At 39.2% G+C, this 17561-nt stretch overlaps 1 protein-coding gene across 2 annotated transcripts in view; it reads left to right on the top strand.

The window, feature by feature from the left end:
- The first annotated feature begins 11304 nt into the window (after positions 1-11304).
- Positions 11305-17561, top strand: part of Tsf2 (transferrin 2) — a 217944-nt gene continuing 211687 nt past the window's right edge. For both annotated transcript variants that reach the window (XM_067144056.2, XM_068226978.1), the window contains exons 1-2: positions 11305-11466; positions 15743-15894. In XM_067144056.2, coding sequence (XP_067000157.2) covers positions 11400-11466; positions 15743-15894 — 219 coding nt within the window. In that variant the 5' untranslated portion in view covers positions 11305-11399. The remainder of the gene's footprint in view (positions 11467-15742; positions 15895-17561) is intronic.

Raw genomic sequence — 17561 nt, forward strand, 5'->3', positions numbered from 1 at the left:
CGCCCCAAACCATGATGCCGCGTTGTCTAGCGGTAGGGCGCTCCACAGTTACTGTCGGATTTGACCTTTCTCCACGCCGACGCCACACTCATCTGCGGTGACTATCACTGCCAGAACAGAAGCGTGACTCATCGGAGAACACGACGTTTCGCCATTCCCTCATCCAAGTCGCTCTAGCCCGGCACCATGCCAGGCGTGCACGTCTATGCTGTGGAGTCAATGGTAGTCTTCTGAGCGGACGTCGGGAGTGCAGGCCTCCTTCAACCAATCGACGGGAAATTGTTCTGGTCGATATTGGAACAGCCAGGGTGTCTTGCACATGGTGAAGAATGGCGGTTGACGTGGCGTGCGGGGCTCCCACCGCTTGGCGGCGGATGCGCCGATCCTCGCGTGCTGACGTCACTCGGGCTGCGCCTGGACCCCTCGCACGTGCCACATGTCCCTGCGCCAACCATCTTCGCCACAGGCGCTGCACCGTGGACACATCCCTATGGGTATCGGCTGCGATTTGACGAAGCGACCAACCTGCCCTTCTCAGCCCGATCACCATACCCCTCGTAAAGTCGTCTGTCTGCTGGAAATGCTTCCGTTGACGGCGGCCTGGCATTCTTAGCTATACACGTGTCCTGTGGCACACGACAACACGTTCTACAATGACTGTCGGCTGAGAAATCACGGTACGAAGTGGGCCATTCGCCAACGCCGTGTCCCATTTATTGTTCGCTACGTGCGCAGCACAGCGGCGCATTTCACATCATGAGCATACCTCAGTGACGTCAGTCTACCCTGCAATTGGCATAAAGTTCTGACCACTCCTTCTTGGTGTTGCATTTGCTCTGTTAGTCAGTGTATTACCATTTTTATTACCTGCAACATCAACTTTCTTCCTTCTTTTCCTTACTTGACTGGCCGGTTCACTCAAGCTTCCCATATATCACTCGCGATAGGTGAAATCAAAGTAATAATTTGTCACTCTGAATGTTATTGCTGGCAGGAGAATCATCTGTATTATCTCCTTCGGCCTGGCTTAGTGGTTCAGACAGTTGTGGCGCTGTCCTCCTGACTCCAACTTGACAGGTTCGATCCTGGCTCAGTGCGGTGGTATTTGAAGGTGCTGAAGTACATCAACCTCGTGTCGGTAACTTTACTTGCAGATAAACGAACTCCTACGGGAAAAAATTCGTGAACCTCGGAATCATCGAAAACAGGAACATTCGTTAGTGAGACGTAAAGCAAATATCGTTATACTTATTACCGTATTACCATCTTTGGTCGCTACAAGGTTATTTTCAATATCTGAACGAGTGTGGCACTTGTATTAACTTTTTCGTTGGTATATTACTGTCGTGACTGATGCTGACATCGCTAACGTCACACTCATCGTACCTAGCATTCTTGATTATTAAATAATCTGCCAATTTGAAATTGAAATATATAAATTAGGTATAATCAATCCCCAACCCAACAATTTCAATTACCAAGTCGTCTTTACTATTAAGTAGACGTATATTTTGTAAAATGTAATAAAATATTTACAGGTGAGATGTACTTGGTCATGGAGGTCTGTTTCAGAGATTAATGATATTACACCCGTCGGTACTGTGTCACTTGAGAAAACGTATGGGTTGTTGTTATATTCTGGAGTCTTCATCTTGAATTATGTTTCTAACGAAGATGAGAAATGTAAGTTATTATAATTGCCATGTATTTCACAAGTAGTGTTTATTAGGAATATCGGTTAATATTTAACCCTTTATCCCACTGTGAATTGTATATTGTTATCGTTAACTAGTACCAATAGGTAGCGCGCGTGTACTACTCGGACTACTCAATTCCACCTTCATTTGTTTCAGGGCTTGAAGGTTAGAATATCGCTGTCATTTAATTGACTCATACGTACTAATTTAGTATCCTGAGTTCAGTAAAATGACGGATTACTGTTGTGTGCTATTGTGCAAAAACCGAGGCATGCCATTTTCGTTCCATCAGTTTCCGAAAGATGTGAAACTTAGAAAACAGTGAATACATTCAATCAGAAGGAAGAATCTTAAACTGAGTCAGATTGCGAAGAATGATAGAGTCTGTTCAGCACATTTTAGGAGCGATGATTATAGAACGAAATATATAAATGATTACTAGTAAGCCTATGGGCTATTTAACATTAAATGTGTTAAACTGCCACTTGCAGTTATATTATCGTTCGAATGACTATGGATATTTTGATTTTATAGGTGAAAGGTCGCGGTTGAAATTACATGTAGTGCCATCTGTATTTCCCTGGACTCCTGACACCGGCTCTGATGTAAAGATGAGAGAGGTTAGGGCACGTAACAGAGGAAAGAAGGAGGATGATCTGATGACAAGGCAAGACACAGCATTTGAAGAGTGTCGGTCATCTAGTGTTAATGAAAATATGAACCTTCCATTATCAAGCGGTACTGGTAACTTATTTAGGGATGTTGCATGCCAAACCAAAAACAGTGATGGTGTACTTGATACTGTAAGACTTCTAACAATATCTGGTGCAGTGCAACTCTTCACAGGTTTTGACTACAGAGATCATTTTTATTTAGTGTTTCGAGTCCTGGGAAGGGGTAGATTTAGTCTGCAGGTATTTCCAATTTCACCAGAATACTGTTTCTTTTTAACAATGATGACATTGAGAATGGCCAAAACAGATAAGGAAGTTGCATATGATTTTGGTTTAAATGTAACAACAGTAGGGCTAATTTTTTCTGTATGCATAAATTTTATGTATTGCCAGTTCAAAGAATTATATATTTGGGTTGATCAGAAGACTGTGAGGGAAAACTCCCCTATGGAATTTAAGAAGCAATATCCTAACACAAGAGTAATTTTAGACTGTTCTGAAATTCCAATAATGAAGCCTAAGAGTTCTAGTGCCCAACAGGAAACATTTTCTGCATACAAAAACTGTAACACTGTGAAGGTACTGATTGGAATAAATCCATCAGGATTTGTGTTGTTGTATATCAGATGCGTATGGTGGATCAGTTTCAGACAGGCAGTTGTTCATAAAATCTAATATTATTGACTTGTTGGAAGAGGGTGACTCAGTAATGGTTGACCGAGGATTTCAAATTCAAGACCTACTTTCCTCAAAGGGAGTAAGTGTAAATGTTCCACCCTTCTTGAAAGGGAAAACGCAGTTCTCCCCCATGGAGAATACCATGACAAGGAGAATTGCTTCCAAAATAATACACATTGAAAGGGCTATAGGCTTACGTAAAACATACAAAATTCTACAAACAATGCTTCGCATAAGCAAAGTTCCTTTGTCAGGTAGGATTATTTTTGTATGTTACATGTTTTGCAATTTCAGGAGATCAATCATGTGATAGCTAGTATGTAGATATTTACAATAAAATGAAGCCTACTAAAGCAAAACATAGTAGGTAGACTATATTATGTTACAAGTGAGCAGTTGCTGGAAGCATGATGTAAAAACAATCTTAATTGTTCATTTATACCAAAGGCTCATGGACCTAGTTCTCCATTAAAGCTGGAATAAAGTACTCATAGTAAAATTTCTCAAGCTATGGTAGCATTTCTTGAATAAACTCCTCATTCCTCTCAATGTTTATGATTACCATATCAACAGCTGTGTAAATACCAAAACTACAGAATTGTCTATCAGTCTATCCTTGCACTTGAAAATAATAGTTGTGTGACTGTTTTAAATGTATGCCATCTCTGTCCTCAATTAAATAATGTGTCATACTGGCAGATACTTTGTCATATTCATGGCTTGGCACACCTTTCAGTTCCAGCACTCTGTCATTCCCAGTGAGTCCATCACACCTTGCTGCTAGATAGTTTTTGGTGCAATGAATAATCAACCCTCATTTGGATACACTATGACCTGTAGTTTTTTCATACCTCCTCCTTGCCAGACATTCCTTATCCAAACCCCACTTCATAAATTTATTTTGGCATTGACTACCTGCAATTATTATATGGGCCAAAGTTTTGGCATCTTTAGTGTGGCATGAAAATGAAAACCTACAACCTGTTTTCCAGTCATTGACCGGGTCAGGGATGTAATGAATGAAGCAGATATAGGCTGTTAGTACGATGGGGTCGCCACTCCCAAAGTGATTTATTAATGAATGATAGATGAAATGAAATGAGAATGGAGAGTGTTGCTGGAATGAAAGATGACAGGGAAAACCGGAGTACCCGGAGGAAAACCTGTCCCGCCTCCGCTTTGTCCAGCACAAATCTCACATGGAGTGACCTGGATTTGAACCACGGTATCCAGCGGTGAGATGCCGACGCGCTGCCGTCTGAGCCACGGAGGCTCTCTTAGTGTGGCATATTCTACCAAAATAAGTAGCAGTTAGCCTGTACTTCCTTTTCTTGTACCATAGTGCACATCTGGATGGTCCTCTTGTTTTCCTTTCTATATCTTTTATGGAATCCTCAGAGACAGACACTAACTCAGATAAATAATTTGAGTTTGTGTCTGTTCTATAAAAATGTGCAACAGACAAGATGTTAACATTTGATTTGGGAAGTGATGACAAATAAGACAATTTCATTCCTGAATTTTCAATTAAATGTCTCACATATGATTCATAACCTTCCTCGTTTCTGAGTGAGGCTGGTCTTGGATCAAAACATAACCGTGAACCTGTTGCTACGGGCATATTTGACACTTTTACGTGACTGCCATGTATTTTCCTTTTTCGTCCAGGCTGGTGAAATGTTTGTAAAATGTCAGTTGGTGTTTCTGCACGTTTTTTGTTGCTATTTGCTTTACTTCGCACCAACACAGATAGGTCCGACGGCGACGATGGGACAGGAAATGTCTAGGAATGGGAAGGAAGCGGCCGTGGCCTTAATTAAGGTACAGCCCCAGCATTTGCTTGGCGTGAAAATGGGAAACCATGGAAAACCATTTTCAGGGCTGCCGACAGTGGGATTCGAACCCACTGTCTCCCGAATACTGGATACTGGCCGCACTTACGCGACTGCAGCTATCGAGCTCGGTTCTGAACATTTTACCAAACCAGTTTTGCTGAAGTATTCAGGGGCATAACCAAGTGTCAGCAGTATGCTTACAACAGGCTTTGGGTCCAATACCTACCACACACTCACAACTTGCTGCTAGAATGCCAGAACCACAGCAACCTAGAATCAACTTAACAGTGTACTCTTTTTTTTTTTTTTTTTTTTTTTTTTGTGAATTGTGATTTCACAGAAGACAGTACAAATACCCTATCACTCTCAAACACACACTTAATGATTCTAATGAACTTTTCATTAAATAAATGATATCCAGCATCATATAACGACTTGTAATTCTTCACTGGAGCTCCATCGATTTCGGATTTTCTGAAAACGAAGTACTCCATCAAGTGAATATGTGATAATTTCAGATGAGCAGAAAGGAGATTGATAAATCTTTAAAGTTCATGTCACTTGGAAATATAGGCCTACTGATAATCCTATATTCTGTTGGTGTCTCCGTTGTCCGATATATTCCTATTTTCATATAAGCCCGCAATCTAAAAAGAACAAACATTCATAGATAATTATAGTGGCATTGAGTACGGTACTGATTATATCCCTGTATTTATTATTTAAAATACTTTCGCGCAGACAGCGTGTAAAACATCTTTATCGTACCTTTGACAATGCTCTTGTTCATTACCACCAACTTTCCCTCCTCGCTTCCTCAACTCTTATTTTAAAGTGATCATATTCATTTTATCTATGTTCGGATAAATACTAAATATGGCAATATTGGCATCATCCATATTCTCATTCCTAACTTTACTATGCATAACCTAGGCCTAATCACGTATTACATCTTCTTCTTTTTCTTGATGGTGTGGGTTGGACTCTGTGAATTTCGTCCAGTCACTATATTTATGGTATAAACTCAAGTCTCTTGGATATGAAATTTTGTTATATGCGTTTTATTTTGAATGTGAGATAGATAATATGTTATGGACCAATTATTGAAAAAGAAAATAAATAAATAAATAAATCCCACGCTTTGTTATGATTCGCTTGTATTTATCTGTAGAGGTTGGAATAAATTTTACAGTGGAAACAAGAAGCATATTTTGACTATATGAAGGAGGGAATAGCTCACCTTTTATAAATGCAGTTTGGATTCATCAATAAATTTATTTAATGTATCAATCAAAGTGGGAGTGAGGGTTGACAATAAACAGGAAATACTTGTAGGAAGGGGAATGGATAAATTTAGAAGGCGTTGCATAAATTGACGACGGGGAGAATCAAATTGTGGACACTGAAATAAAATGTGATTACTGTCACCATGTGGGTGGCCACACACGCAGGTAGAGAGGTTAGAAAGGTGGAAATGGTACTTGTATTGTGGAGTAAGTGCGTGGTTGAAACGAAGACGTATGATATTTGTGATATGCCTACGAGTGTATGATCCATAAAAAACCAAGGTTTATGAGGAATATGCGGATGAATTTGATAAAAAAAATTGCCTTTTGTATGAGTGGAATATTGCCAATTCTCTTGCCACGAACTGTATGCTACATCGTAAAGTACAGGAAGGAAGTCAAGGGGAGGAAGGGCTACAAGAATTGGTGCTTTATTTTGAGTACTAGCTGCCTTAGCTGCAGAATCAGCTCGCTCATTTCCAAAAATACCGGAATGCCCTGGGATCCACACTACTGTTATGTACACGCCTGATTGTTCGAATTGATACAATAAATATTTCACATTGTATAAATACCAATATTATAAGAGAGTTTGGGAGAGGTTAATGCGTGAAGTATACTTTGAGCATCCGTATATATAGTTGTTCGTTTATAATGCTGTTGCTGAACGTGAATAAGTGCTTGTCTAATTGCAAATAACTCTGCAGAAAATATAGAAAAATTATTTGGTAAATGGAAAGTTTCAATTATATTGAAATTGGGAATAAAGAATGCTGCTCCTACGCCTTTTTCAGACTTAGAACCGTCAGTATATATACTGATTTCGTTCTCAGATAAGGAAATTTTAATTTTTTTGGATTCGGAAGGACTATGAAGAACATTGTGTTCTAAAGGAGAAAGGTGAATTGTAGAGGATATTATGATCTTAGGTTGGAAAAGTAGGCTATTATAAGGGATAGTATACATAGGAAGTTTTGGCAAACGTAGAAATTTATCGCTGTGCGTGCACAACAGTTTGTATGCCTGATAGATAGCAGGGGTTCGTTCTCCTCTTGGGGGATGTTTCGTATAATATTCATGTAGAAGCTGTAATTTTGGAATTAATTGTGACCGAGCCAAAGCAAATTTCTTTAGAAGGTATTTACCTGCTAAAGACTTTCTACGAATCCACAAAGGATATTCACCTGTTTCTACAAGTAAGGCATTTGTAGGAGTAGTATTTAATGCACCTATACATATTCGAAGCGCTTTGTATTGTATGGTATTGAGATGTGAAACTATGGAAGGTGCGGCCATATCTAAAAAAATGCACAATAATCTAATACAAAGCGAATTGTAGCACGATAAAGCGATAAAGCTACTAATGGATCTGCTCCCCAACTTCTACGTGTCACTGTTTTAAGGATTTGGATATACCCGTCCGTTTTTTTGCCAAATTGCATTAATATGATGTTTCCACGAGAGCTTATGATCAAATATGATACCGAGGTATGTGTGTTGAAGTGAGAACGGAACTAGAAATTCATCAAGTATTAAGGGGGAGTGGTCATACGATCTCTTGTGCGTAAAACGCATTGCTGTACATTTAGGAATTGATAGAGTTAGACCATGGGTATCCAACCACTTAATTACGTCACGCATTACACTAGCTAAGATCCTCCTGCATTCAGGGTTGCTCTCATGGGAGATTATATATAGTAAAATCATCAGCGTAAGACAAAACTCTAGCGTATGGTGAAATTATCTGTTCTAATTCACGCATATAAAAAGCAAATAGAACACCGCTTAAAACGTCCCCCTGTGGTAAACCGGTCGAAGTCTGTCTACCCTCAAGTGGAATATGTGGTGTTTTAACGATAAGAGTGCGGTATGTAAGTAATTGATATAAAAGTAATATGAACTTATACGGAAATCTATCTGATCCAAGTTTTTCCCATAGTAAATGTAAGAGGACTGAATCATATGCACCTTTGATATCTAAAAATAGAGCAATTGTACTTTGTTTGCGATATCTAGCTAACAAAAGATCAACGATGAAAATATTAAGGGGGTCTTGTGTACACCTTCCTTTAAGGAAAGCATATTGTGATTTGGGTATGAGGTGATAATATTCCATAATCCAGACCAAACGATTTAATAGTATTTTTAGGAATGTTTTTCTTACACATGAACCCAATACGATTCCTCTATAATGCGCCGGGTTGGTTGGCGTTTTTCCAGGTTTAAGTATTGGTATAAGATGAAAGATGTTCCATTCTGTAGGGATATTTCCAGCAGCTAAGATATTATTAAAATATTCGAGTATTATCTTATGGGTTGATGATGGCAACAATTGAAGCATAGCATAGGTTATTGAATCTGGACCGGGAGCAGAACTTGTCGAAGATATAAGTGTTTGAGTTAATTCATGAAGTTGAATAGGTTGTAATAAAGTTGAATATAGAGTAGATTGGGAAACATTTTGAGGAAAAGGGAAGGGAACGGTATAATCTGGACTAAGAGAAATGAGAAACGGGGTAAGAATCTCTCGCGGAATGGGTGAATACGGGCGTTGTTGGGCAGCAAGCGTAAGAGTTCTAATTGCATTCCACAAACAGGCAGTGGACATTTGTGAAGTCAAAGATGATATGAAGGTTTTCCAGGCTGTCCGTCTATTTTCATGAAATACTTGTTTCATTCTTGCATTATGATGCTTTAAACATAAATAATGTTGTAACGTCATATCATTTCGGTACGTCTGAAATAAACGTTTTCTTTTTAATACTAATTGGTGGCACTCACTATCCCACCAGTATATATTTTGATAGGGTCGTAAATACGTGGACACACAAGGTTTGTAAGGATGAAATGTATCAATGTAGGTATTAATAATAGAATGAAGTGTATTATACGAGATAGGTGTTTGCTGAAGGTTACTAAGTTGTTTGTGTATAAATGTGCAGTAAGTTTGCTTATCGAAAGTGTGAAATGAGCGGATATTGCTACGGATTTGGGTTGCTCCTTGCGGTAAGCATGGTTTTCCAATACCATGCGTGATAAATATAGGATAATGATCACTAGAATATGTGTCTGATAGTGTTTGCCATGTGATTATGGGAGCCATGTGGGATCTACAAAGAGTTAGACCTACAGCACTAGGAGGTGTGTCAGGAGGGGATATTCTCGTGGGAGATCCATCATTTAATAATGTGAAATCATATTGCTGAAACTCAGATAGGAGATGAATTCCCTTTGGTGTATCATGCTGACTTCCCCATAACGTATGGTGACAGTTGAAGTCCCCGAAGATAATGACGTGATCTAAAGTATGAAATTGACAAAAAAATTGTGCCCATTGATTTGCAGTAATGTAAACATCAGGAGGGCAGTAGACATTAATGAAATGGATATTATTGTGCGTAACATCTATGGCGAAAGTATAAGGAATTAGGTAAGTGATAGGTAAAATATGATAGGTAAGATTTTGTTGAATAAAAACCGCTACGCCAGCACTACCTGGTCCATCTTGTCGTTCAAGATTGAAAGCCGGTAAACGAAATGTGGAAGAGCTAGAAAACCATGTTTCCTGAATGATAATGATATTAGAAGAGGTTTCGCGGATTAATAATTGTAACTCATGTTTTTTAGTAACTATGCTTCTTGCATTCCACTGCAAAATGCGAATCATATAATGCCATCATATTAGTTATTTGATCCATTAAAAGATATATAGTATGTGAGAGTTGCCCTTCTTCTCCGGCACTTTGTAATAGGAGTCCTATGATTTTTAGAATTTCTTGTTGAAGTTGACATTTTTTCTGATGTAGAATAGTTGCCTGTTGTGTTTGTGAATTGCTGATATTCTTAGAAGGGGGTGAGGTAGAAGAAGAAGAAGAAGGATCAGTAGGGGTTACCTGGTGGGATAGATAGACTGGCCCCTTTGAGGGGCTTCGTTCATTACGTAAAATTGCCATATATTGCTCCTTATCAAACCCGGGGGTTGGAGTGGGTCTTGGAGTATGTATTACCACTTGGGTGAATTTTCTTTTTTTAGGATTTTCTGGAGGAAGGGGAGTAGAGGGGTCATTTCGTGGAAAGGGGGGGGGGGAGTGATTTGGATGCTGTTGTGGATAGTAAATGGGTAGCGTAACTTTCGCTTTAGCCTCTTCAAACCAAATGTAATCCGTACTCATAACTTTTTTATTTCTTGTTGGTATTTATGCTCTGGACATCCGTTAGATCCAATTGAATGACTACCCTTACAGTATGCACATTTTTGAAACTCTTCGGTACACTGATTGGTAGGATGTGCAAGAGAACATTTTCTGCATCTGACAAATTGAGCTTTGCACTGTTTTTCTGTGTGACCGTATCGTTGGCATTTTCGACATAATATGGGTGAGAAAATGAACTGTTCAACTTGTAAATATACGCTAAAAAGAGAAACGTATTGAGGCAATGCCTGGGTTCGGAAAATAATTTTAACAGACCCTGTTGGTAGATACTCAATATTCTCATTATTGACTACCCGTCTGTTGAGTCTTTCTACTGACTTAATGGGAACGGTAGATTGTATGTATTTGAGTATTTCATCATCCGTGAGGTTTTTATCAACGTCTCGGATCAGGCCAACTCTTAGTATATTTGAGGACGGAATGCATGCTTTTAACTTTAATGTGTCTAGAATGGAATGGCACAAAAAATCGTTAGCTTGTAAGGCAGTAGTAAATGACACTTGTAAACGATTTCTCCCTTTTCGGGAAATGGATTTCACATTTAAAGCATTTTCGTGAAAATATCGCCCAAGTGCCATAGGGTGTAATTGTCCAAGATGCTGGTTATTATTTGAGTCTACGAATACGTTAAATAGGCCATAATGATTGGGAGGGTAAAAATCCTTTTCTATTTGAACACTAGCACCGTTATTTACTTGATTATTCTTTTGAGCAGTAATCACGTACTACATGTTTTGAAAAACAATCTCATTCTAGTCCGGGTAGAACACTCATGCCATCTAGCGGCAAAAGTTTTCATAGGATAACCCTATTGTAACGTTGTTGGCGTAAGCAGAGAGATCTCTCTACTGGATAGTTGTCCCCACCCTCCGGGAAACTATTACTCATCTTCGACTTTTACTCTTTGGAGCGCAGCTGGGGCGGTGGTTGAACTGTTTTGTTTTGTATAGGTGTTGTTTTGAAATAATGTTTTGTTGTGTTTGATATATGTGTGGAAAGATCACATAGTTTTACAATGAATTCCAGAATCAGACTCGTACGCTGTATTTTGCTGTTATTTTATCCCATTATTATTTCAGCAGGTTAGTGTTAATATTTTATAATTTTGGCTCTGTAGAGGTTATCTAACTTGCAATTAACGGTTATTTAATGCACTTCACAATTATCAGAGAGAAAATAATATCTAGAGATGAATTTGTTGAAGGAGGGTAGTTTTATGAAATCTGAACTAGTCTTCGTTATAGTGCAACTTATTGTTTTAATTAGGCTGGGGTTGTATAACTTCAATAAAAGGGAGTGCCCATGACCATTTGAAGAAGTGTTGATTGTATCCACTTAGAATTATTATTTGGGGAAATGATTTTGGAAAAGAATATTTAAAATTACTGCTAATTCTGAATTTGCTAGGTGTGTATGAGTGAATAGGCTAGTTTTGTGTGCCTAACACATACCAAATGTTGTAATATAGCAGACAGTGTATTATGGCTTGTGAGTGACTTTGAGGATACGGGCCTTGAATATCATAAACCATGACTTTCTTCATGTCTGATTTAACAGCTACGAGCAGTGTCGGATTGAACATTTCTGTATTGCATGTTGTGACTGCTTGTTTAGAAATGAAAACTCAAATACATAATAGAGCCACGTAGATATTTACATAAAGCTTAATCACAACCCAGCTCAAAAGTTGTTAATCATTTTGGGAGGTATTTCACAGACAAGTAGTTCAGATGGAGCAGTAATGTAAATTTTGGTGACGCTTCCATAAGCGAGCCGGCATTGGTAATCATTAGTAAAGATTGAAAAGTAACGTTTTACAACACCTGAAGTACCAGAGAGGAAAGAACCTTCCTCTACGCTTGCTATAATCCAACCATCCTGACCCAAAAACTGTTCCTTCTTATATAGGAAAATTTAAAGCAAGACAGCATGAAAGAAGAAATTGCCACCATTATCTTTACTCCCCTTGGCCTGCTCCGATCAGCTTTGACGAGGTCCATGTACCGTACTTTTTTTCCCGCTAGAGGTCGCATGATCAGTGGCCACAGGGATACCACATTCGGTAAAAATAAGAAAAGCGCGCATTTTTTATGTAGCAATGGCTTGTGGTGGTTGCAGTTTGAGCAATCATAAAATCAGTCTTTTGAGTGTTGACGAAGCTAAACTGAACGACCTTCTAATCAGTCACGGTCTAATTAAAGGTTCTGTTCCTTGTGGCGTTTGTGCAAAAACGTTGAACGTCAAAGTTTATAAAACAAAGTTGTTGTTCAGGTGCAGGAAAAGCTACATAAATTGAAACTGGACCCCCTAACCTAACCTAACGTACCCACCTTCTGGATTTCTTTATCCACCTATTAACAGAAAACCAAAATGAACCAATTAAAAAAAAATAAAAAAATAATCTGACAATCATTTTGCTTACACAGTTTAACAAGACAAGATCTTATCACAAAACTTCCATCATATCGTGTAGGGAGTTTCACCAAATGTCCACTTTTCGTTTTCACTTAGTTTTTTTTACAGCAGAAATTATACTTTCATCCTCATTATCTCCATCATTTTCTACTGGTAAGGTATCCTGCAGTGAAGTCATCTCCAGTGGGTACAAGCGATGAATAGGCCTGGAATTTACTGCAGGCTCCACATAGCATAGGACAGTCAAAGCCTCTTCATAGGTGAGAGGGCTCTTCCTAATGTCCTCTTCAACAACTTCTTGACCATTTTGATCCTCTCCTACCATCCAAGAACAGGAGAAATCTTCTCAAACGTATTCTGTTTTCCCCTTGAGGGGCATTCCCAGCCATGTAGTTCAAATCTGGCTCCTGAAGGTAGTTTCACAGATTTCTCTACAAAGTGGGTTGTTTCCACCTCTGAATCAAGAGATGTTATGCAGTTGTCGACATAGAATGACCTCTTTAATAGTTGTTCTGTTTCTTGCAATTCAGGTGGGCTGTTTCCTAAATGGAGATCAAGAACTGTACCCAACCAGAATGGACTGCACTTGAGCCCAAATACAACTCGTCAATGTCGGAATATCTTGAATTTCTTCATGGAGCATCCTCCTACCATAGGAATTTTAAGAAATCTCTGTCTGAAGGAGCAACAGAAATTTGTAGGAAGGCCCATTTACGTCCGAAATTACTCCAATTTCACGATGGTGAAACCTGACCAGAATATGTGGAATTTGTTCCTGCAGATTTGGTCCTTTCTCCAGGCACTCATTCAGAGATGGACTTTCCTTCCCCCGGCAAGAGGCATCAAACACGGGTCTTAACGGTGTCGTTGAAATTTCTTTGAATACTCTGTGAGGTAAATAGTGACATTTATTTCCAAAGTCTTGAAAGGGTACCTCTTCGAAGCCAATCCTGAAACACAACATTGTATTCCTGATACTTGTTGCCGCCCAACAGTTTGTTAGTCGTCGTCCTGCACCTCATCTCAGCAATTTCCAAATTGTCGTGGAGCTCGTGAGATACCTCATTCTATGGTAAATGGACTTTGTAACAGCCATCCTCATCGATTGAGACAATCTTCTTAAAATGATCCAAGGTAGCCATTTCTATTTCTTTCTTTGATGTTTTCTCAGCAGGATCCCTGTGCCTTGAAGCACTCTTTGCTCTCATGAGATTTTCTGCAGAATACACATACATTTCCAGGATCTTTAATGGCTCCTGTGATTAGACTACTAGCAGTGGCCATGTTTTCCACTTTGTTTAACTTAGGTTTCTGCTTTGTAGGCTTCTGATTTGCTGTATTAAATCCTCCTTGGGCAAGTGGTACCCTCTGTTCACCTTCCACTTCATTTCTGAGGAATAAAGTCAGTCGTGAGTGTTTGCCACAGTATAAATCCTTGGTAGTGTCGTTAACAGGGTGATGGACAGAATTTCTGAGCCATATTCTCAGCAAGTTTTCAGGTAGAGATGACTCAACTAACGAAAACAAGAATGTTGTGTACTTATCAGTAATCATGCCCAGAGATTCAAGGGATCGAAGGTGGAATTCAAAGTGATTGTAGAGCTGTAGGAGAGTCAGTCTTTGTGTTGAAGAACCATTTTTGAATCACAAGTCCAAGTAGTTCACAAACATAAAATTCTACGAGTAATTCTTTTCCGAATGTACTTTTAAGACACTGAACTGCACTATCATAATTTTTAGCTGTTGGAAGGAAACTAGTTTCCACCTCCCTAGCTCTACTTCCTTCAACAGTACATTGGATCAAATATTGAAATTTATCTTCTTTTTGTCTGAGTCAACATGAATTCGACGGAACTGGCTCCGAAACCCTAACGAGTCCCTAACCTCTCCAGAAAATTTTCGAAGTTCGATTTTTGGCAGTTTGAGTTTTTTCTGTGAGAAACCTATGAAACCATCACTCGATATTTGATTTCCTTCATTTCTGGATGATTAATTTAATTTTGAGGTAGATTTCAGCAGCAGAATGGGACTTGGACTGGCCTGCTCAACATTCCGGGTTCAAATCCGGTTTAGGATGGGAGAAATATCTAAGAGTGTGCCATAGACGTCAGCACAATTTAAGATTCCAGCTATAGTTGAAATGAGAGTCATCTTGTCATTTTGAATGCCTTTAACACATTGACGACGGCGTATTGTTTTCCAAGTTTATTCATTAGGAACGAAGTGAAAAATCAGAGATACGTGAACTCTAATGGATATATTACATACTATTACATATCTTAAGTACGGCCTATAGGTATTAGGGGGCACTGTGTCCACTGTGTGCTGAGACCGCCCGGCTGATTGTTGAAGGTACCGTTATCAGCTTATACTTTCATTTTGTAGATGTGGTATGTGTTATTGTATGGCTTAAATTCTTTTGACACCATTTCTGTGGACTTGGCAGATAAAAATTGCCAGGTCGATAGGCTCCAAGGAAGTATTGATTCATCACACGTCGACTTGTGGCAGTGGCGCTCAACGTGTTAAAGGATCATTTATGTGGAGTTTAAGAGTATAAATCAGTGTTGTTTGTATTTCACGTACTGCAACCCATATTCATTTGATTCCATTTATATTGAATTTATATTTGTTCTTTTCTATGTGGGTAACTATGTGATGTATCAGTACTGTCTGTAATCAATATTTAAAATGTCAGATTAGTGTGCTTGTTTAGTGTGTTTCGTGCAACCCCCAGTTGGAGGAAGCAGTATTTACTGTACATTTATTCTCTCTAAATGTTCATCTAAATTATTGCATGTTTTGAATGTTATTTATGCTAATTTTAATCAATTCTTAAGGATGGTATGAATTATGTTCACTGGGAAATAATATTTCATGCATGCCATAAATAGCATGTAGGCCTGTAATTAATTGTTTGCCTCCTTCTCTCTCTCAAATTAGTGGATCAGCTGGGAAATACAGCAGAGACTGACAGAATTATATGGTGTACCATCAGTCCAGAAGAACAGAAGAAATGTTTGGTTTTCAACAGAACACTTGAAAGAGACCTCAATTCTTTTGGTTCTTATGCCATGAGAGTGGAATGCAAGCAGGTAAAGTACCAGTTATAAAAAGTATAGTATATGTATAATAGTTAGTGCGCAAATACAACTTGGGCTTAAAATGAACAGCCTCCAAGCGCCTTTCTAGGAAGGCCAATACCTGGAAGAGCCCAAGTCATATGCTAGGCAAATTTCAGATTGATCATGTGGCTATAGACAGACAATATAATAGAGAGATAGTAAACGTCAAAGGATTGCGAGGAGCAAACATAAACTCTGATCATTACCTTTCACTTCTCAAAGCTAATTTTCAACTCTTGAGAAAAACAGCAAAAAACCCAAGTAGTTCTAGAATACCCAGGTTCAACATTCTGCGACTAAGTGACGAAAACTGCACCTTTCAAGATACACTCAGGAAGAATACACAGAAAGAAGGTTGGCCAGCCCTACAGACAGCTCTTCTGGATGCTGCCCATGAACCTAGCTCCGCTACGTCCAAGAAAGACAAGCATCCTTGGTGGACAACAGAGTGCGACCAGGTCATAGAGGAAAGGTGTAGAGCGTGGATCAGGTTGAACCAGCACAAGAATGAAGCCAACTATGGGGTCTTCATCACGCAAAGAAAGGCAAGAGCAAACACCTATACAGAGCCAAGAAGAATTACCTACGAACCCTGCTGCAACAAACAGAAGAGACTTTGAGAGAAACAACTGTAGAGACCTGTAAAAGGGACTCAAGAAACATGTGACCCAGTACACTGCCCCTACCTTACTTCATATGGGCAGGACAGGAAGATTCAACTGAGCAACAGGGACTGCACCAATATTCTTGCAGATTATTTCCAGAAGCTTCTGAAAGCAGAAGAATCTATTGAGAGGCTAATTTTCCATGAGTCTTCAACCAGGAACCGTGATTCTCAATCACTTGACAGGAAAGAAATAAGAGGTTACAAGGAGTATATTTTAAGACTGCATAGCGGAGTACCGAGGCATAGGAGTGCAGAGAAGTGGTGATAGCGAACGCAATGCCCGCAGTGGCGAGCGGACGTAGTTGTCTCAAAGAAGTGGCATGAATACGCCTAGGCCTATATAAACTAAACAAAACTGAACTCACCAACTATATACACGCTCAGGACAAATAAATAAACTAGTAAATGAAACTGAACTCAGCACTATTTACAGAAAATGTTGAAAGTGACCTCCTTGAGCTGTGATGCAGGCATCATATCTTGTAATGAGATTTTGATACCCTTTGCAGTTAATGGAATGCACAGTGTTCCTGATTTTGATTTTTAATTCTTCTGCAGTTCAAGGCTTATGCCTGTAAACTTTTCCTTTGAGATTTCCCCATAGATAAAAGGTTCATGTGCTTAAATCAGGCATTTGAAAGAAATAAATAAAAAATCCACCTAATCGATACTATTAATCCAGAAACAAGTGGATCTCCTCAAGTCGAATCTGGAACAGTTAGGGATCACGCATTAGTCCGTACATGACCACCCACAGTTTTGGCATGCCATCCAGCGGGGAATTTTTCCAGTGTCATTTAGTAGTAGGAAGAACACGGGGACTAGTAGACGTATGTGGATGGAGGAAAGAAAGCTGGCTCACTGGCAAGGAGTACTGGAAGAGGATAAAACATAAGGCCCAAGTGATGAGAAGATACAAGCCTCGTGGTCCTCAGTAGCCCAAACAATGATGAAGAAGAAGAAGAAGCCG

Source organism: Anabrus simplex, chromosome 3 (assembly GCF_040414725.1).
Source record: "Anabrus simplex isolate iqAnaSimp1 chromosome 3, ASM4041472v1, whole genome shotgun sequence".
In the NCBI taxonomy this organism is placed as follows: Eukaryota; Metazoa; Arthropoda; class Insecta; order Orthoptera; family Tettigoniidae; genus Anabrus; species Anabrus simplex.